Source organism: Sycon ciliatum, chromosome 2 (genome assembly GCF_964019385.1).
Source record: "Sycon ciliatum chromosome 2, ocSycCili1.1, whole genome shotgun sequence".
Lineage (NCBI taxonomy): Eukaryota > Metazoa > Porifera > Calcarea > Leucosolenida > Sycettidae > Sycon > Sycon ciliatum.
This window is the reverse complement of record NC_088644.1, coordinates 3,978,523-4,001,561: the sequence shown is the minus strand read 5'-3', so window position 1 is coordinate 4,001,561 and position 23,039 is coordinate 3,978,523. Positions and strand designations below refer to the sequence as shown.

The window sequence follows — 23,039 nt, the reverse complement described above, 5'->3', positions numbered from 1 at the left end:
CAGTACTCGTACAGTCATTTGATTGTGTACAGTTCTTGTGCACTACCAATCAAGGCACTTTCAGACTGAAAGATAAGGTTATTGCCCCATGCATGCACCCACGTCACGTTGACAGTCAGTTGTAGACTAGACGTAGCATGCGCCCACGTTGACAATTGTAGACGTGGCATGACGTGTTTGATATTCCTACTGTCTTCACATGACCCACTGCACTGGACAGACAGTGCACGGACCATGCAGGTACTGTACTGTAGTAGAAAGGTCTAAATGTATACTGTGGACATCAGGGAGTACAATAATTATTATTGTACTACTCCCTAGTGGACATTGCAGCAGATACCGGCGATGGCAGTACATGTACATTGCATATGGGTAGCGACACCTTCCCAGTACTAAGATCATGCTCCGGGAACTGAAGACTAGTTCCACAACAAACCCTCCTCTTCAGCTTGCTATTGGCCTCAAGGTCTTGGATGACGGACAGGTCTTTGTTGTTCTTCACAGCAGGCCAGACTGAGGTGACATGCGTGGAGCCATGCCAGCCCATCATCGCATAGCTGACGGAGCCAATGTGACGTGACTGTGGATGACAGACACCAGCATGCAGTACCCAGCACATGACTGAGTTGGTGTGCTATACCAACATGGTCATTGTCATCGTGCCGGATTGGAATCCAAGCCATGAAGAGAACCAGGTAGTACACAATCACTCTGCCCAAGACTGACACCACACTACATTGTAGGAGTACACACTCTCTTGTTATTACTAGCACCAGTATACCGGCAGTGTTGCCATACAACACCACATACCATGATGTCATGCCAGAATGGCATTTCAGCCTGAATCAGGGTGTCAATACCAAACTTGGATAGGGCATAGGTCTGCCAGCCCGAAGACAATAGCCCCACTATAGGCACTAGTAACATGTAGACCCCACAATAGCACCCACCTCAGTCTCAGCATCGGCCGCACAAACATGTTTACACACCATTTGGTACGTAGAAATTGGACACAAGGGCTTCTTATCTGAGATGTCCCAGCAGAGACAATGATTATGGTGCATGGTCGAGAAGAAGCGAATCCAGAAACATCAAATGGGTCATAGGCCTAATGTTAAAATTAGCAGAAATAACAACCAGTAAAAGCTATGAGTACATACGGCATACTGCATAGATGTAATGACTAGTTACTAGACTAAAGCTCTCCGAAACAGGCCTGGTGTTGACTGCAAACTATAAGCAATATCAATGTCACTTAGCACTGCTAAGATAAGCGGACGGCAAGCAATCCAGATAAGAGGGCCTTAGCTATAGTCCAGCCTACTACAGAAAGTATTTCATTGAACCACGCTTGCCCTAGAGGTTGCCATGCGCATCAGTCTCGTTGTTTCATGGCATAACAATCAGCGCAGTGATCTGGACACAAGAGAGAGAGAGAGAGAGAGAGAGAGAGAGAGAGAGAGAGAGAGAGAGAGAGAGAGAGAGAGAGAGAGAGAGAGAGAGAGAGAGAGAGAGAGAGAGAGAGAGAGAGAGAGAGAGAGAGAGAGAGAGAGAGAGAGAGACACACACACACACACACACATACCAAGACACAGACACACACACGCACACACACAGAACAGAGAGAGACAGACCAATACAATAAATGCAATGAACTCACCTTTGTACTCACACAATCACCCCAATGGACCACACAGCAACATCAACCAACTCTCTTTCTTCCTTCCTATTCTGTTGCTGTGGGATTTCTGAGGCGACCATCAGCGAATGTTACAACTTACAATAGTTCAAACAATGTACGTACACACCGGTACTACTACAAAGCACGACACATCGCGTAACAAAGCACAACACAGTCATCATGTAGCATGATAATTACCTGTTCTTCACCGGGGCAGGCAATGATTGCTTGATCCTCTGTAGAGTAATGAGCCAACACGATGGCTGAAAGCTGCTTGTAGGTCGACACCACTCCCTCCTGTAGACAAACACAGATAAGAAAAGAGAACAATGCTCGGAGAAGACCTGAAGGAAACGATTACACATGGCTGCTGACGCTGCCTGCCTATATGCATGTGCTACAGCAATTACAGCCACAACGTCCACCTCAGATGCTGATATGTGATGATTGTTGTCTGATCACATATTTTCTAGAGTTGTATATCTCTAGAGAGTACAGGGTTGTGTTGTGTATGTCAATAAACAAGGTATATTTGCCTGCAATGTAAAGAAGCATGGCTCAAAGCCAGGACTGACCTTGACGGGTTTGAAGAGGATGCACTCCAACTCCTTGTTGGCAAGGTAGAGATTCATCAGCCTCAAGATCTCCGGCATTTGTGTCTCCAGGACCTTGAAGTTAGCCATGACCACTTGGTGTACTTTGCCTGTGCATTCCAGGCAGCCAATACCAGCAACGAAATGACATGAACAAACCAGATCGGGGCACTCAAGGGAGAAAACAAACACCAATGCAGGCAAGAGTAAAAAAAGGATAAAGCCGAAATTGAAGATGCCATCTTCAGCTTTGCAAGGATCACAAACGAGAGAGCTTGGAAGCTCAGGGCCCTACGCTATGCTTTTATGCTTTTTTGCCTAGCTCATCGTACATGTTATAAGAACTGATGGAATTGTCTTTTTCCGTTCATTGGCCACATCACTGTATTGCAAAAACGTTTCAATCGGTTTGAATATTATGAGTTAGGCAAAAGTATTTGCAGAATTTATTGCGGATTGTTGTTTCTCTAATAATCATCTACTTTTGTTTTGCTCCTTCTTTAATTTTTATCTCCTTATATTGTAAATCAACAAATTTTGGCCGATGAGAAATAGAAACCTCTCGATTAGAGAGGTTAAGATGCACGTTATTTCCGACGTGACGCGCAGTTTCACGTCAAATTTGAAATCGATCGGTATTTTTGCTCTCACATGCATCCATTGCTCAATCATGCATCATTTGCCTATATGACAAACGTTGGCCTGCGATTTACTTTGTCCGGTTGGTATCAAGCGGCGAAATCAGCGAAATTAAATCGCCAGCGAACATTAGTTGATTTTAATACAGGAATCGGATTTTCTGGCCTTTTTGTAGTAATACATGTACATTGACCTGTTGAGCCAATGACGACGCCGAATGCATGGTTGCCTGAGGAGCACATTACATAACTTTACAGTCTCCTAAAATACGTATCCTGTCCGACGGCAAAAGAGGCTGCAGATTTAGTTTTTCTGCGCGTCGACGGGATGTCTGCGACGCGAAAGTTCAGCTCGCGTTATTTGGCTCGCACGTCGAAAAAATCAACGCGAGTGACCTGCTGCTCACATCGAAATTTGGACATTACATAACTTTACAGTCTCCTATATAAATACGTATCCTGTTCGACGGCAAAAGAGGCTGCAGATTTTGTTTTTCTGCGCGTCGACGGGATGTCTGTCCTGACGTTTACTGGGACCGGCGCTGACTCTGCCGATCACGGCGTTCTGGACTCGACGGGATGTCTGTCCTGACGTTTCTTGGGACCGGCTTAGACTCTGCCGATCACGGGCGTTCTGGACTCAACGGGATGTCTGTCCTGACGTTGCCTGGTACCGCCGGACTCTACCGACCACGGGCGTTCTGGAGTCGACGGGATCTCTCTTCCGACGTTTCCTGTGACCGGCACTGAATCGCTCTTTCACGCTTATTTTGGAGACGACGGGATCTCTCTTCCAAAGTATGTTTATGCTGACGCATCCTATCACCTTATCGGCGTCTATTCTAATTTAATTTCCTCCTCGTCTCCCTATTTCTTTCCAAATCCCACTCTACATCAGGGAGTCGTATGCATAATACGACGAATATTGGTACGGTACGGGACAGATACAGGAGCCCGCAAATATTGTGGACAGCTGTTATGTACAATCCTGTAGAGCCTTTGTAGTCACAGATACGGGACAGATACGGGATAGCGCCAGGCGTGACACAAACAAACAAACACACAAACAAACAAACAAATACCAAATTAAAGCTGTGTGGACCCTGGCTAGCGCCAGACGTTACTGAAGTAACGTCTTCTGCATAGCTACGGGAATAAAACCTAGCATTAACTACAGTGGCACACACTATCTCAGAGTTAGTACGTTAGTACAGTGCAAGAAAGAAGAAACATAATTATACTGTAAAAGCCATTATTCTAACGAGGCGCATATATAACGATTTCCCAAAATTGACCAGTTTACGTGTACCAAAAGTAACGATTCTCACTCATTCTCAACGCTCAATAGGACAGTATATGTATCGATTTCTGTATAACGATTTCTATTTTAACGACAGATTGCTCCTCGTTAATTCGTTAGAGTTAGCACTTCGTTATAAATATGGCTTTTACAGTAACGGGTAAGAGAGAGAGAGAGAGAGAGAGAGAGAGAGAGAGAGAGAGAGAGAGAGAGAGAGAGAGAGAGAGAGAGAGAGAGCACAAACATCAAGACATCATACCTGGGTCGGCGAATGGCTGTTGCCGTAGCTTGATTTTGGAGCCCTGCTTGGCAGACAGGTCCAGTAGCCTCTGTGCCTGAGAACCATAACCCGGGAAGAGAAAAGGACGAGGATATTGAACAACTCTGGGGATATCGCCAGCTGACCAGAACAAGCAACATGCAGCCCAAGCAGGGTTTCCAGGACAGTAGAACAGCAGCCAGGCAGGACAATGGATCTGACTCATTACATGTGTCGGTCACGAATCTACAGGATTTCACTCGTAGCCTCACTTCACGACGGAGTACGCAGCAAACGATAGCATCTCCCCCCCCCCCCCCCCCCCCCCTGTTTGCCCGCCCACCTACAAAACTGCAATAGACCAGAGCAACAGTGTATCACAGTCTACGCTAAGGTCGAGACCACCGAGCAAAAGAAAAGGATGAGTAGGGGCTGTGAAACCATACTGCCAACACGACCATACCTTCTCCAAATAGTCACGCAGTGGTCCTGATAGCTGCGACGACACAGTCGATACAAACTGCTCACATGATGACTTCAAGCGGTTGTCCACATCCTGTGCAAACACACACACACACATACACACATACAATGATATCGTTGCGGAGGAGCATGACACACAGTTGATACTTCTCCATGACAGTACGCCCTCAGGCCTGACAATGTATTGTTACTAGTATTAGTTATTATTGTATAGAAAGAAGAATCATAAGCAAAACACTTCGATAGAAAATTGAATTTGGGACCAATTCGGAATTATGCTCATTGTGTTTATTTTGCCGGTAAAGGATGCTGTTTACACATAGAAAAAGGAATTACATGTGTCAGGCTGAGAAAGTGGCACTTCTCGCTTATCGGTGCTAAGGCAATGTCCTACTGACATGCACACCTTGTCAGTAAGACATTGAATTTAGTTAGTTAGGAGTAGCTAAAGCATCAAAACTAGTACTTTGTGCTATACAGTATAACACACGCTATCCATACAAGTGCAATTCCTTAGAAAAAACTCATACGACACACATAGCGGGATGAATTTTCATTGAGGTATCCTGGAGAATTCGGACTCACACCGGATCCCTAGCACACATATCCAATACGGCAACTGAACAACATCCAAGATAGCAACGCTCTTGGTCCCGGGATCAATTCAGAAGGAATTTAGTATTACCTTTCGTGAGTCCAGATAGTTTTCAGTCAACGTGGGTCCACTCTATGACATGATATTGCACACAAACACACAGCATTGTCAGTGCAAACAAGAAACACACAATTCAGAGTAAGGACGCGCTCAGACTTGCGTAAAAAGCAAGCGGAATCTGAAAGTTGTTACGGTGAATCGCTCACGTGACGTTCCCGCCAGCGTAAGGGGCCGTCCGTAAATGTCGATAGTTTTTACAATCCGTGAAATTTTCGTACCTGGGTGGTGGGTGCAGCCGAAATTCAAAGTAAATAAAATATCGATGACACGCGGACCTGGCGCCCAGTACTGCGTGTGCGTGGGTCTGCGTGCGTCGAACCACACGTACACGTAGATTGTTGTCTCCAAAAAATGTAGTGGAGATCGAAACTCTTGAAGCAAAAGAAAGAGGGAAGTTTGTCAGATATTATTCACAAGTATAATTATTGCACAATTATTCGAAGTATCACAATACCTGATTAATCCGGGTCAAGTCCAGCTCTTATTTGAACTCCACATCGAAGAATTGCTACATCGCCAATGGTTGGAACAGTTCCCATGTGGAGCGTGGCCTAACGAAAATGGCACGGCAGACTACTTTGTTTGGTACAGCTGCCTAACGAAAATGGCACGGCAGATTACTTTGTTTGGGACAGCTGCCAAAAAAGATAAGTTTTTCAAAGAGCTTGACAGCCCTGGTGAAGACGACGATGGCTACTACACCGTCATCGAGGCCTTGTGGACTGTTGAAACGTCCAATAATCGATCTGCGTTTTTCACCAAAGCACAGAAGTAGTGGATGGAGACGTTTTCCGCAGACCCACAGGCAAGGTCGGAGATCATCCAAAAGGCCAATTCACTCAGAGCGAAGGACGGGCAGAAGCTAGGAAGTAGCATTTTCGCACAGACTTCCACCTCCGCCGACACCCCGAAGGACGCTGCATCGCAGGAACCTGGCGAGGACCGGCAAACTCAGGCCAAGTCTGCCAAAATACATTGCTGTACTCTAGTTATGAATGACACGGTGAGCGCATGCCTGAGTGTGTATGGACTCCATGGACTCCACCTACATTTATGTAGGTACAGTACATGTGTCATCAATATTTTATTCCGTAAAAAGTAGGGGGGGGGGGGGGGGTGGTGGGTCCTGGTTACTTTGTAAAATTCACGGATTGAAAAAACTATCGATATTTACGGATGGCCCCTAAACATGGAAAAGGTTTCCCACCACTTTGCAAGCCAGTGGAATGCAGATTCCGGCGGCACGCGGCAGCACTTTTGATATCCTTGCACCGCATGTCCGCATGTTCCGTCTTTTCTTTTATTTCAGCCTCTACTCTTTCAGTCTCACTGCATGCTTTTGAGTTTTGACTTCTAGACTGCCAACTTCTTCCATCATGCCGAAATCTTTGTTTGACTCAGCAATGGAAAGGGAGCTCATGGAGCTGTACGTGGTGATTTTTTTCCGCTCCCGCTGCATGTGTATACTGCACATTTGTGCATTGAGCAGTGAGCACTCTACCTCGAGCTGCCTCGACCAGCCTTGTTTGTATTTTTGACCCCTTTTTTCTTTAGAAGTTTTCAAGAGTGCCAGTATTATGATACTATTATCAATTGACTTATAGGGCCGTTTTAGAGAGGACATGTCAGTTTTTGTCAGATCCTATAATTATGTAGGATTCGAGTGTTCTGCATTATCCAGAGTGTTGTAATGGATGCAGATGATGATAGAATGCTTAGTATGCTGAATAAGTACATGGATACCATGCATAGATGTCTGTGATTGATTGGGGAGCACTGCCGCAGGTTGGAATATCTAGTGCTTTTAACTGTACCGTAAAGTACCGCCAGAGCGCCCCACCACACTCATCCTTTCGTGGTCGTATTGTGGAGGTGGTCTGCTGTCTGTAGGTCATACGGCATGAACCTTGAACACATATTGCACGTTTTGCAGTCAATCCGTACCTTCGAGCGGACACAAGCTCCACATAAAACCCTGCCAAGCGTGACCTTAGTACACTAAGATTCTCACATCGTACAAACTTCGTTGCACTCTGCCATACGATTTTCCTTTCTCTGGCTGTAAAATCAAGGTGGGGCGCTCTGGCGAGACGGGGCGCTCTGGCGGTACTTTACGGTACTACAGCGGAAACTTCACCCCGAAAATTGGCCGATCGGCTTGAAATTTGGATTATTCCTACGGAAGTGTATGGAGAACAGTTCCAAACACCTCATGAAACCCATTTCATCAATTTGCATAGGCTATTTAGCGAAATCCTAAATGCACACTTGTCTGGGGTGAAGTCGGGAGTTCGCCCCCGTGCATTGCATTTCGCATGGCAAGACCGTTTTGGAAATAAATAAAAATGGAAAACAGGCGTTACGGCGTAACTGTTTCCCCTACCCCCCCCCTACTAGTTTGACCTGGCTAGAAGCCTGTGTAAAGTTGTGAAATAGACAACGAGTAGCAGATACATGTACATACAGGTAGTTCAATGTCTTCTAACCTTCACCACAAACTCCAGCAAGGCGTTCTGATAGGTGAGCGCAAACAGACGACTACGATGCTGGAAAAGACCAAAGGCGACATCTACACAGACAGACATACACACACACACACACACACACACACACACATTTAGACCATTCGACGCCCATCACCGGGAGCAATGATAGCGATGCTGCAGCAGAAGCCATCGCACTTGTGCTGGGATTGCACCATTCAACAGCTTGCAAGGCTGAGGAAGAATTAACTGGCACTATTCAGCCTGGTCTACACACTGCACAGCTTTTGGAAGTGGCTTTCTGGCCAGTGAATCCCTACTTTTTAGTCTGTCTTTGTTCCAATGCATCAAATATGTAAATCCATGGCCACTGCAGTTTTTTTTACGTTAATACCGTGGACATGCTTGAGAAGGAGCTGATTATTTCAATCCATCAAAGCCACTCATCCTTCCAAACACCCACGATAGTCTCTCTACCACTCTCCAACGACACCAAAATCCCGCATACATTCACTGTGTATGCATGATATTCATGAGGTCGGAGAAAACCCACTTTTGTGCCACCTGATCACTCTGCATAGAATTGCATACCAACTTTGTGGCCTCATCACTCCAGTACGGATCAAGCTTTCTATAATTTCAGCTTATTAAAGAATTGGACTGGAATCGCTAGTAATAATCTTGAGCTACAGTCGACCTACCCTTATAACGATAACCTCTATAACGATATTACCCTTATAACGATAACCTCTATAACGATATTACCCTTATAACGATATTTTTCTGCCAAACCAAATCACTCCATTGACTTGCGTATACAATGCCTTACCTCTATAACAATATTGCTATAACGATATTACCCCTATAACAATATAAAATGGGCTGACCAATCGACATTTTCCATTTTATAACAATATCTTGCAAGGAATATGTAGAGCCCACTAATAGCATGCACTATCCAGGTAGGGCAAGCTTCACTTGATAAGTTGCTGGGAAATGACAAAATGCAATGGGGGCACCAGTGCACCTTGCTGTGTACATAATGTGCATGTGCGTCAGTTTTTAATTCTACATGCATGAAGAGTGTAAAAAATGAATAAAGTCCATGTATTATGACGTATGTGTATGAAGTGAACCAGTTACCCCTATAACAATATTACCCTTATAACAATATTTCTTGGTCTGACGCAAATATCGTTATAAGGGTAGGTCGACTGTACTACCGGAAGAGCACAAACCTTTCAGGTGTGAGAAATCCAGACCACGTTCCTTCACAGCAAAGTTCACATCGAATGGTGCAATCTGCTCGCGCAGGATCAGCAAGTGCTTGATCAGGAAGAGCAAGCCGTTCAGCTGGGTTTTCTTCTTCGTAATCTCCGTGGAAGCGTACACAAGCGACTGTACGCATATGGCCAGTGCTTCTTGTGACAGGCTCTCGAATACACCTTTCTGCACAGCAGAGAACAGTTGTTACAACATACGCGTACAAGCAAGGAGTCAGTTTACAGCTGGCAAGAACTGGTTGCCTGCTGACACTGCAGCACGGCCAAGCAATCCCTGCTCTGCAGGGCGAGAAGTCAAATTGGATGCTTTGCTCTTGTTGAATGCAGAGACATACAGTCATATGTGTGGAGATTGAGTTATAGTGCACCAACAGAACTACACTGGTGACAAGTGTGACACGTGAAATCATTTATCTGATTTCACATGACCCAAAATCCAGCCAGAAATGATGGACCTTAGGTTCACTTGAATAACCATGAAAATCTGGACTTTTTCAAAACAATTTCTGGTACCTGTAATCCTCTTCAGGCTGGCCATGAAATTCTTCCTGTATGAGGCCAGAAAACTCAAGAAGTACAGAGGCAGCTACGTGTACTCACGTTGATACACCGGTAGAGCTTAGCCAGGCACACGAGTGTACGTCGCAGCGTGGGATACCACATGCCCTGCTGGTCAGCTGCAGCTAGTTGCTGCTGCATTCCCGGGGTCAGCAATCCTGCCGTGGGACTACCTGCTGCAGGGACCTGTGATGCACCCGTTGTAGAGTCAGAGGACTTGCTCTGAACAGAGACAGATACATGGACAGAGAGAGAGAGCAGAAGAGAGAGAGAAAGAGAGAGAGAGAGAGAGAGAGAGAGAGAGCACACAGAAAGAGCTCAGTAATGCTTCAGTATAATTATCGCATTCATGAGAATCACCACAGCACACTAAACAAACAGAGAGACAAACAAACAAACAAAAACAAAAAACAACTTCTCGAAGTACAAAGTACTAGTACATGAAGTGTGGCTAGACACACACCACACACCACACACCACACACCGGATGACACACACCGGATGACACACACCGGATGCACGGTGACAGAAGGAGCTACAAGCAATCTCCAAAACCCTAATAACCAGTGCTAGTAATGTGCTAGTAATTAGTAAAGGCAGGAAAGTAGTGATAGCAGGAATCAAGTTGCTGTGGTGCAAAGACAACCAGATTGGGGAGCAACCAGACAGCAACGTTACGAGGATAAATTGAGTATGGAAGCTACAGCAAAGATACATGTACTTGTAAATGGAGGATGAGTCAGAAACCTAGGGAGGTAGCCAAGCTGGAGGTTAGCAAACCCATCAACCTGTTTACTGCTAAACATACATGAGTACATGAGTACAGGAGAAGTACAGGAGAAGTACAGGAGAAGGCCGTAACTAACCATTTGTAGCTTCTCGGGATAGGCCAGGTCACCTGGACCGGGTGCATAGCGCTGAATGTCCGACTGCATGAAGGACTGCAGTTCAAGAAGGCAACGAAATCATACAAAAGCAGTTACACAACAAGTCTACCGTAAGGCAACACATTCATTCTCCAAGTCACGCAATATAATAGTGCCGGTGGTTCCGAGTATAAATAGAGTGGAAAAAGGTGCTTTCTTTGGGCAGCAGCAGCAACCAGCAAAATGAGTGTCCACAAGTCTGTTAATAAGCCAATGAGTGATATACACTAGGTGCAGTGGCGTGCACCGAGTCTTGAAAGGGGGGTTTCTAGAGTTGGTAATTTTTTTATGGAGACCCACTATATAATTATGTATTTGTGCACATGCGCATCCCCCGAACATCCCGTCGGAGATAACGGCGAGGGCTAGGGAGGAGGGGACTGTAGATCAGGGGTGCAGGGCACCAATGAACACTGGTGCTGATGAGATGTGGGGCTCGTCCGACTGCTATCATCAGATCATGCCGGCACAAACGCGTCTGAGAGGCAACCAGGTCCAGGGGTAGAAAGGACAGAAAGTAAGAGTAATGAGGAATGGAGGGAGGGGACGATGTTACATGGAAATGTTGGTACATGTATAACCGGTAGCAGGATAAAACGGGGTACCTTTTACATACCAGCACTTCAAAAAGTATTCGCAAAGAGGGCTCAAAAGTCAATGTACATGTAACTCATACATGTTTGTCATATTGAACCCGTAAAAGTTTGATAGGCCTGGCCGCCCAGGCTACACTACAGTCTATAACACTACGTCTATCAGACTATGGTACTTCACTAGTCCACTCCAGGCCTGTTCGTTTCATCAAAACACTGCTTACATTCGACGTATCGTTCTTTCTGTTCTTATGACGAAGTTTTCAGCATGTATTGGCAATGTTTCACATGATTTCAATAAAGAGTTATGAACCTTGCTTCGATGGAAGCTCGCCGAAGAAAAGCGAAGCCCCGCGTCCTTGAGTCGCGGCCGGAGCAGCGCTTTGTTCTGAAGCGGCGCAAGTGGATCATGGACGCACACTTTTAAGTCTTCCAGCCGACAACGTTTTTGACGAACATCTCTGCTGCGCACATGAGCGAGAACGAAAGGCTGTGGAGACCTTGATTTGAGTCAACAGTTTGGAAGGAGATATCGTCAATCATATCCTTGAACTGACTTGCATCGCGCGTGCTTGACCCAAATTTTGAGACCAAACGGCTTTCTTGAACGACATTGCCAATCCAGGAGCGAACCAGAAGAGAAAATAATGTATTTTGAACTGCATGCAAAGCAACTCTCTCTCACTTCGAAATAAGGACAGTCATTGTACTGTAAACTGCCCGTCAGTCGACGGGTATGCACGATAACCAATCAATCCAGTAGGCACGCTTTTCCTTTGGCAAGATTGCCCGAAAAAAGGTGGTTTCCAGACACCAAAAAACTCATACGGTGCACGTGCCTGAGGTGTGACTATGGTAGTGGCTAGCATTGCGTTGCAGTCCTTACGCTCTTGAGCAGGAGCAGTGAGAAAAGAGAGCCTGCCCTCTGAAAGGCATTGTGTATGATGGTTGTGGTGAAAGGGCTAGAGTGACTTCAACCTACCGGTATTCACAAACTGTGATTGTGAGATAAGTAATCTATGCTTCCATTAAACCCTCTGCAACATCCCAATGATGGAGTAAATACTGAACAAGGTCCAGCGGCTAAATACCATGCCAACCATTCCCCTAGCTAAAGACCATGCCAACCATTCCCCTAGCTCACACACACAGCAGGGGCAACCATTGCCCTAGCTCACACACACAGCAGGGGCGTCACAAGGTAGTTTAGGGTGGTACTGTTAGCTATCTGAAGTACAATCCACTTGTTGGGAGGGGTGGCTCTGTTGGAATTTTTCAAAACAAAGATCCCAAATCAGTGCATTTCGTTGATTCCCGGGGTACCTGGGACAAAGAGTGGTACAGCCAATACCGTAGTGACCATAGCGTGCCTCTGCACAGTCACAAGCATTAGTGCCACGTACCTGTGCACGATACACAAGCCTCTGCTGAACATCCTCCAGCATTTGCTCAGCAACTACACCAAAAGCCGCCAGCTCCCGCGCTACACACACAGCACACATCACAGGATACACATATACCAGCTCACATCAGACAGGCAACACTCTAAACACTGTGTAAACTGGACAGCAGCCATTAACCCTTTATGTACGGTGGGTACGTGAATCGATCACATATGATCGATTCATGATCAATCCGTAAAACCTTCGTAACTCCATCATTTCTTGTCCGAATTCAACAATCGAAGGGTCTATTTGGTTGCGGAAACTCCAAGCTTTCCAATGCAATAATCGCCGAAGAGCTACGATGTACGAATCCAGAGATATCGCGCGCCGTATTCTTGTCTCGGCAAATTCAATTTTTTTTATCGATCTCTTCGCCATCTTAGGGGAAAATCCCTTTTCGTGTGCTCTTTGACCAACTCAGCACATGATAATGATGTAGTTGGCTGAAGTTTGAATCGCCTCGAAAAGATTTGAGCATTCTGCGATAGAGGAGAGTGGAATGGCGTTGATGGGGAAATTTGCTCGCATATTGGGCTTGGAGACGACTTTGCTGTGTTCCCGCGCCTGATTTGTGGCAGCTAGTTGATGGAGCCTGGTATCCTGGCGTTGCTCTCGCCAGGAGCTTTCCAAAGAGCCCAAGACTGTGGAAATGAAGCGAAGGAGGCCAAAGTTAGAGCCTGTTGAATGTGAAAATTGTGCTGAAAATTCAAATTCTGCTTCATTCTGTGCTGGAAATCAGTACATAAAGGGTTAAAATGGGTAATAGGCAGGTTTCTAGCTGGCCCAGGGGGCTGGTTGATGTCATTCCACGGACATACAGTTTATGTTAATAAGTAGCTTCACTCGAGGAATAGCATAAACACACATCTCTATCTTGACGTGAAACTGTAAAAAAATACATTTTCCCGCTTGAACCGGAGATACAAGTCCTGGGCCTGCACTCTGTAGCAGTCTTACGTTTTTGCGCCACATAGTCTTCAATCAGCTCCACCTGAAGAGCGCACAATCAAAGTAAGCAGAGAGAATGCTGTGATACTGAAGTACACCTTACAATGGGAGGCAACACACATGTACAGACAGTGTACCGTTCAATTCAGAGCATTTACGAACAAAACTTCCAAGTTCCAGACGCAGGCTACGATGGTGCAGCCAGCATTGCTTTTTACATTCTAAGGCGAGAAATGGCAGTGTGCTACCCTAGCCTGTACGAGAGGCATTGCTGAGGTCCCGTTTACAATGTATTGGAAAAACCACTTAGCCGGGGAGCACACAACACTGACCTTGAGCACAAGGCAGAGGTCTGCCAGAGTTTCCAAATGGTTGAGCTGAATGAAGCATGGCCGCAGCTCATCGTAGAGCACTGAAGACAGCGACTCCAGGTAATCACTGCAGGGTGGAACATACCGTCAACACCACCGTTGCAACATACAGAGGGCAGTGAGACAACAAGAACACCATCAACATTTGTTAACTCCAACTACCGTATTTTCCGGAGTAAAGTGCGCACTTTAGATGTGCTATTTTAGGCCCTAAATCGCAGGTGCGCACTATGCTCCGAATATGAAATGCATGTACTTCAATGAAGATTGAAGTGCGCACCCCCAATGAAGATTGGGGGTGCGCATTATACAAAGGTGCGCATTATACAAAGGTGCGCACTATACTCCGAAAAATACGGTAATCATCCATAAACACCCACACATAGTCACACAGACGAATCCGCTACTGGCCAATTGCTACAGATTGACTTACTCTAGACCGGGACAAGGTGAGGAAAAGAACCGCAGATACAGCTGGTATTCATCCTGACACAACCGAACCATGAATGTACCGCCAGCCCGTACCTGACAACACACGGTAAGAGAGATCAAACAAGAGATTGGAAGAAGTGAAAAACAACAACAACAACAAAGCACTATAAAAGAGCATAAAAAGAAACTCTGCGGCTTTCGCGAGAGTCAGTCCAACTGAATTTCCCACATCCGCAGGAACAGCACCACCCTCAAATATCAGGGCACGGAAACAGTTCATAAAGTGGCGATCGTCAGACTCAATTGACAAGACATAACAAAGAGGTCAGAGACAGACCACTCCTAATCCCTGCATCCATAGCACCCTACTGCACAGCGCAGGAACTACGCGCACTGATTACCGGTATAATTCACGACAGGGTAGAACACACCCATATGTACACAGTGACAACACGCACGCTTTCACACACGCGTGCACACATGCGCGTGCGCGCACACACAGACACAGACACTCACACACACACACACCCACCCACACACACACACACACACACACACACACACTCATACACGCGGGCACAGACACGCACAGACACACACACGGGCACAGACACACACACAGTTCATTTGTCACATGGCACATCATACCAGCGAGGGCTTGTCAGTATTGTGCTGAACCACTAGCTTGCGCATAGCCTGCGCCAGGCTAGGCTGCAACAATGTCAGGCGGAAATTGAAGTAGCACTGCTGACAGTCTTGCAGCAGTGAGCAGTAGCTGCACACAACACAATACCCACCAACACACACACAACACACACACACACACACACACACACACACACACACACACACACACACACACACACACACACACACACACACACACACACACACACACACACACACACACACACACACACACACACACACACACACACATGGAATACAGATACTGTATTTGCCAGGGTACTGGCATATTATTCTACTGAAGATGAAGCCATCACTACTTCCGCTGAGGAAAAACAGGTGCTGTATTTTACGGTGGTTTGCGCTACACTTTATATTGGAAAAAGGTCTGAAATGCGCTGTGTCTTAAACCCCAAAACATGCCAGGGTTCTAGCCAGGAGCAAATAGTAGGGGGGGGGGGGGGGGGGGGAGGGGGGACAGGGAAAGCACTTGATGCAACATACAGCCCCCTACCCCCACCCCCTCCGTGGTTAGACGCCCGACATGCATTACACTAAGGATGAACACCAAACTGGAACGTGACATAGTGCCTCCAAGAGGGGAGTGTGACTGCACATGGTGGAGCCAGTCAGCAACACAAAGGAGTCGTCAGGACAGCCACAGGCCTGCTCTACGACACCATCACACAAACAACTAGGGCTGAAAGGAATATTCGAACTATTCGAATATTCGAAATATGCAAAGCGGAAAAAGAATAATCTTCGTTAAAGTAGAATAGGAATATTCGTAAATGTACAGAAACTCGCCTTTTTGACATCGATCAAGGTTATTTGGTGCAAAATATAAGTAGGCTTGCCTTTTTCGATGTGCTATAATCAGCAAGACACATGATTTTTCAAATGTCTCTCTTGTAATTGGGGTGTATGCCAATTAATGGCCTATGGTTACCATGGATAAAACTAGGTATCCATGGAAATTGCACGGTTTAGAATATTCGGAATATTCTTCGTTTCGCATGTATTCGGAAAAAGAATATTCGTTCGCTTCATTGAGCATTCGTTTCAGCCCTACAAACAACAACAGCTGTTCTGGGCAAGCCTCAAACATTTACATGTATGGGCACTCAGCTACAATTCATATTTATAAAAGAGCCAGAGTACTGCTCATAACGTGTCGTCCACTTTGCGAAAAACAAAAATTATTTATTTATTCAGGGAGACATTTGCGACTTACTCTTCTTTACTTCCCGCTTTCTCCTCCACTTGCTCCATGAGCAGCTGCAGTAACGATAACAGCAATTCACACACACACACACACACACACACACACACACACACACACACACACACGCACACACACACATGCACACACACACACACACACACACACACACACACACACACACATGCACACACACACACACACACACACACACACACACACACACACACACACACTTGCTTTGACACCGAGGAAGACAATGACAGGGACAGCATGCCAAAGATGCATAAGAAGTTAGCGTGGTTCTGCAAAGCGAAATGCCACACACAATGCTCATATACGTTCTGCCCTGTATCTTTCACGTTCATACACGCTGCACAAACTCGCCTGCACTAGTAGCTCAAGTTCTCATACTGGCATGATCAAAGACGAGTCTTAGACCCACCTTGATGCGCGGTGCACAGGTGCGGAACTTCCCGAAGAACGACCCGAACATGTCCTCCGTGGATATCGAGGCCAGAGCCTGCCCATACAAGAGTTGGAGCATACACAAGACATTAGATTCGCAATCAGCTCAAACTAGTACATGCCTGCCAAGGGGAGGGGGGTGGTGGTGGTGGTAAACAGGGCCGAAGTAACAGATATCAATGCACTTTGTAAGAGAAGGATGGTATTAGTCAACTTCAACATACAATTACCACTAAATCATTGTCAACCAGACCACGTCAAAGAGAGAAAACTGTGAGACCCATAGAACTCAGCATTCTGATAGAGGATATGTTCAGCCCAACTTAGTACACTAGTACCGTACATGAAACATACTTGCAGAAAGTGCTGGTGTGGAGGCAGTGATAGCCTGATAGACACTGGCACACGGTAACAACCACATCATACACGCCCTGAATCAGGCTGAATGCCACAATAACTAAAACAACATGCAAGCACGGGGCACCTCCAAGGCAGCCACCAAAGGCGGCGATATTCCATGCGGTGCATTGGCGGCAACAGCACAAGCAGGGGCACCACATTTGAGCACTATACGCTAGCGCAACGGTGAACTCACCGAGGGGCTGGGCATGACCTGTTTGGTGGCTTCACGCAGTGTGTTGATCGTGTGTACTTTGATCAGAGACAACGCATAGCTCTGACACTGCCTGAAGCGAGTCAAGTACACCGAAGACTCCTGGAATTGGGGCTGTACAATCAGGAACGAAACCAAACCACATCAACCACTGCAGGCATTTGCGGAGTCTTTCGGAACAACTCACTCACAAAATCATAATGGGTTGCATTCAAAACTCCGGACCCTTCCGCATAGAAATCCAGAATGGATCTAGTAAAGCCGAGAAAGATCGCGAGTAGCAATGTGAATAACCCCAGAACAATTCAAGAAAGGGCTGGGGAGACTCAGCAAGCAGCCGCTGAACACTTTGTCCGGCATTCACCCAGTGTCAAGAGTAGTCTAGGTTGTTGCATGGCATTCACACAGACACTACGTGTACTTACATGCGCTGATAAGTACGTGATGCACTCGTCCAGTCTTGTCAGTATCGGCATGAATGTTTCACTCATCACCGACAGCATGGGCGAGTGCAGTTTCTACAGAACAAACAAGACAGAAGAACAAAGTCGCATTCCAGTCCACAATTCAACACTGCAGTCAAAAAGAGTACAACACGATTTGTCCAGTGCATCAAAAAGCATCAGAGACAATCAGATAATGCACCACGATAGACATAGAAAAGCATTCTAATCATATTGTGAACTCACATGATGCAATGAGTCAAAGTCGTCAAAGTACACTAGCTTGTCGCTGATGATGGTGACCGTCTCTACCAGACGTGTTTGGTCCTCCAGCAGCTGCTCACACGCAGAGTGCAGAGCACCGGTCTGTGTGGACACGTGACAGTACTGATCCTTGAGCCGATCCAGCTCTCTCATTGTCGTATTGATGTCCGACAGGATGCTGTCACAGTGATCAGTGTAGCGGCGCAGCTCCGACAAGTACTCCCTATACACCCATACACACACACACACATACACACACACACACACACACACACACACACACACAAACACACACACACACACACACACACAGCACACATAGCAACACCACCACAAATTGAGAGTGCCAGAAGAGAAATGTAGGATTCTACATCAGAGCGGGAGAATGCGGCTGACATCAGCAATTGCCGAAATAATACGCTCAACACGGCAAGCCCTAATCAAATAATTAATCAAACAGATCGAGGAAATTCTAGTGCACCAAAAGGTCTCATCATATATGTACACACCCATGGAACAGCACGTAACTAAAACGCACATTGACTGAATGTATTGATAGATGCTTGGCATGCTGCAGACCGTGCATACAACACTAAACAGCATCTGGTTGCAGTGGCACAAGTAGGACATACTCACCTGAACTCAGATTCCTCGTCTTGACGCATCGCTGCTTCCACGTCAGCAAACCAGGACAAGAACTGCACGTACACAGAAGGGGGAAAAAACACATAAGAGAGTGTAACTACCCAACCCGTATAACTGGCATTGCAAACTGGGGCCTGCCCCCCCCCCCCCCTCCCCATGCACCCGCACGCGGACACACACGGACACGCACGCACACACACACACACACACACACACACACACACACACACACACACACACACACACACACACCAGATGGGAGGTACTGTCAGAGAGGTTAGGGGGGAGGAAGGCAATGCTCCAAGTGGCGATCCAGATCTTGCCGCCTCCGGAACCGTCGGTTGTGGCAAACTTGGCAGTGAAACTTGAATAGCGGGCGTTCAGCCACAGGGCGCTTTGGACTTAAACGAACGCTGACAGGTTGTGCAAGTTACACCCGTAACAACAAGAGGAGCAGGGGCCGGCGGCTGTTCGTCATCGCCTAGCCGACACTTATGCACCGCAAAACCCCCCTGCTACGTAGCCATCGGTTGCATGTTGGACACTGCACTAATCCAGGCTGCTCCGATACCGGGAGCTGACGGATTGTCGAACACTTGTGCCGGGCTATGTAAGAAATACGGCGGAACAGACGGTTGCAGGTTGGGCACTCAATGCTCTTCGGGGCAGGGCCTTTTCCTCACCTGCTGCTGCCACCACTCCACGCCACACACACGCACACACACATACGCACACACACACACACACACACACACACACACACACACACACACACACACACACACACACACACACACACACACACACACACACACTCACACCGAGCAAAGCTCCCATTGCCCACTCACCTGCTGGGCAGTCTGCATGTTCTGTCCGTCAAGAGCAAGCTTCTGCAGGGGCTCGTCTAACATGGCAATGCCGTGAGCCTCTGCTGACGATGCATTGGCTGTCTCTCCAGATGCCAGGGCAACAGAATGCCGATCAAATGGACTTGGCTCATCTGGAATCAACTGTGTTGAGCAGACAATAGCATACAGTCACCACCATAAATGCAGAGTAGATGGGTGTGTACTACGGTGCAATCACACTTGTGTGTGTGTGTGTGTGTGTGTGTGTGTGTGTGTGTGTGTGTGTGTGTGTGTGTATGTGTGTGTGTATGTGTGTGTGTGTGTGTCCTTATTCGGCGTCGGCGGTTGGAATGGCTCGGGCACGTCGCGCGCATGCCTGCAGACCGTGCTCCCGTCCAGATTTTGTTTGGAAGGTTGAGTGGTCGTCGCCCCCCTTGTGGTCCCCGGCGGCGCTGGAAAGACGTTGTCCAGAGAGACATGCTGGCGTGGATTCCTGGTTTCAGAATGCCCAAGACCGGCAGAACTGGAGGATGTTCCTTGCTGAGCCACCACCGCACACAGATGATTCGCCACCTTTGCGCTGCTTGCTGTGTGCCAGAGACTTCCGCCGCCGTAACGACATGGCCCGACACAAGTGCATTGCCCAGCGGAAGTTGCCTGTGTCACAACAGAAGGGTGCCAGGCAATGTATGAAGTGCATGCGGTGGTTGAGGAGCGCTGGATGACTGGCTGTGCATCGCTGTCCTGTGTCCACGGATGTCCCTACTGTATCTAATCTGACTCTTTTCGATGTGATGTTTGTCGCCGATCTTTCCGCTCCCGTTCTGGTTTGAGCCGTCATCACTGTGACCGTGCGAAACGGATGTCACGTGCAGCCAGGAACAACTGCCGTCATGAATGCGAGCATTGCGAAAGGCGGTTCTCAAGGCCACAGGACTTGCAACGCCATGCCCAATACTGTTGACTTTGTGATTTCTCTCTTTTCTCTTCTCTCTTCTTGTCGTTGCCTCCCGCTTCTGGGAGCGGCGTGGCCCGATAGGGTAGCTGTACATAGTAGTAGTAGTAGTAGTAGTAGTAGTAGTAGTAGTAGTAGTAGTAGTAGTAGTAGTAGTAGTAGTAGTAGTAGTAGTAGTAGTAGTAGTAGTAGTAGTAGTAGTGTGCGTGTGTGTGTGTGTGTGTGTGTGTGTGCGCGTGTGTGTGTGTGTGTGCGCGTGTGTGTGCGCGTGTGTGTGTGTGTGTCAGTGAAGAAATCAATACGACGCAAAAACTAAAAGCTGTGCTAGGAAAGAAAACACAAATTCAGTTGATCTACTGCTATATTGCCCTGATGGGTGGATTATCGGACGCTAAACGTATTATAAACTGAAGCGAAAATATGGCACTGATCCGGAAGGGGGCGAAAAACTACTACCAACGCTACTTTCCTTGTACAAGAGAAGGATAGAAAGTTAGTCCACTGCGTGATTGCTCTAATGCACGCGTGAATGAAGAGTTAAACGCTGATTAGAATGTGCTGCCTCTCTTTTACAACCAATTTCCACAAGGAAAAAAGTACTGGCTGATAAAACCAAAACCCCATCAAGAGGCTTCCCATGGTCACTAGAAGTTTGGCACGTCACCTAAGCAGTTGTCGCACACCTGACGCTATGACCAAGGCCTTGCGGTACCCTTTGTGAACTTTCCCAACCCTGGAGCCTTCTACGTTAGTAGGTTCTTGGTTTGCATTTTGAAGACACACTGGAGCCAGGTGTCAGGGCGTTGAATTGATATCTCAGTACTCTCTGTCGTGTTCTGTGCCTACCTAATTGTCGCACTATCTGAGAGGACAAGTGAGGTCCTGAGAAGAATTCAAATATCCAATTGCCAGGGAACACTTCACATCATCAAACAGCCCTAGACCTGCGAACACTGGGCTGAGACATGGTGGAAGGCGCAAACTTGACTCGTGCGACCGGATTTCATAGAGCAGCACTGTACATTGGTGGACTGCTAGTCAAAACATGCTCCAAATTGTTTTTCCTCTTCTCTGTGTCAAAAGGATCAACATATTTTCCAAGTGCAACGAAAATTAAAAATGTCTCCCGACCAATGCTTCTTTTCTGCTGTTGCAAAGCCTCAACCAAGCACTGGGAAGAAAAAGGCAAAGAACGCCGTAGCCCAGTCAACGCTCAGTTGTCATACTGACAGCAGCGATTCGATGCTGAATTATGATGCACAGCGCCCTGCCAAGTATCGGAAAGCACGGAATGTGTGTGGCATACGAGGCCACCTCTTCACGGGACAGGCTGGGGAGTGAGATTGTCATACACTATGCACCATGCGTTCAATAGCAGAGTCCGTACAATATGAATGCAATGTAGATCTGTAAAGTTTTAAACAAATGTTCGCATCAAGTAGATGTATGCCTTATCCGGGCACATACTATGGGAGTTTCACCTGCAGAACATACTGTCCATGCACTCTTGACCCGAAGCTTTGCGGGCTTGATTGTATGGCGTTCAGTTCCGTTGATGTGTGCATCTCATGTGTGCATATCATGTGTGCATATCATTCCAGCAGGTATACTGCACACAAGTGTACAGTCCATTGATCAAAACCACTGCTATTCAGTCATGGTTTACAATACGGTCCAAATAAATTTTGATCTGCACACTTCACAGAGCCCATAGGCATAGAATTGCTTTTTCCAAAGAAAATTAACAAAATCTTGTGATTTGGTTCAGGAAATGACAAAGAAAAAACGTCAATAAATTCTCCAAGAGGGAGTACATACCTCAGAGGGCATCGGTCGTTCAGAACACTGATCCATCAAGGTCATGTAGCTCTCCACTTGTTTCTCAGAGAGAGGAGCGTATTTGTTGTCCCACTTATTCAGTCTCTCTTTGATAGCTGGGTCCATTGCGAAACGACCAGACCTCGAAGCCATTGTAGATGATGCATGAATGTCACACGATTTCTAACATCTACAACTGAACCAGCTCAGCCAGGTGCAATATTGATGAGCGTGTCGACCCTTGTAGATTGAGTACTTGTACCAGTATTTCCAAAATATTGTAGTTCTTTCAGTCTTTTGTCACAAACAGTTTGTTCATCGGCATCGCGCGATGTTTCGCTTGATATCCTGCTTTATATTTTTGATGT

General features: G+C 46.7%; 1 protein-coding gene across 1 annotated transcript; it reads right to left on the bottom strand.

The window, feature by feature from the left end:
• Window positions 1-978: 978 nt before the first annotated feature.
• LOC135808307 (conserved oligomeric Golgi complex subunit 3-like) lies at window positions 979-23,008 on the bottom strand. The gene is made up of 23 exons (XM_065321477.1): window positions 22,672-23,008; window positions 19,899-20,060; window positions 19,042-19,103; window positions 18,388-18,628; window positions 18,124-18,216; window positions 17,681-17,812; window positions 17,063-17,140; window positions 16,630-16,673; window positions 15,357-15,483; window positions 14,710-14,801; window positions 14,238-14,343; window positions 13,915-13,948; window positions 12,916-12,995; window positions 10,860-10,934; window positions 10,036-10,215; window positions 9,391-9,601; window positions 8,156-8,238; window positions 5,640-5,681; window positions 4,935-5,027; window positions 4,472-4,547; window positions 2,257-2,384; window positions 1,880-1,978; window positions 979-1,416 (listed from the first exon to the last, which is right to left on the bottom strand). The coding sequence occupies exons 1-23, from the start codon at window positions 22,822-22,824 to the stop codon at window positions 1,390-1,392; spliced, it is 2,418 nt and encodes an 805-aa protein (XP_065177549.1). The 5' UTR covers window positions 22,825-23,008; the 3' UTR covers window positions 979-1,389.
• Between the last annotated feature and the right edge of the window lie 31 nt (window positions 23,009-23,039).

Coding starts and splice junctions, on each gene's coding strand:
- LOC135808307 (XM_065321477.1), bottom strand. CDS start 22,824: ATGGCTTCGAGGTCTGGTCGTTTCGCAATGGACCCAGCTATCAAAGAG. Junction 12,996..13,914: donor AGACTATGTGGCGCAAAAAC/GTAAGACTGCTA, acceptor CTGTGTGTGTAG/CGCGGGAGCTGGCGGCTTTT. Junction 5,028..5,639: donor ACTATCTGGACTCACGAAAG/GTAATACTAAAT, acceptor GTGTTTGCACAG/GATGTGGACAACCGCTTGAA.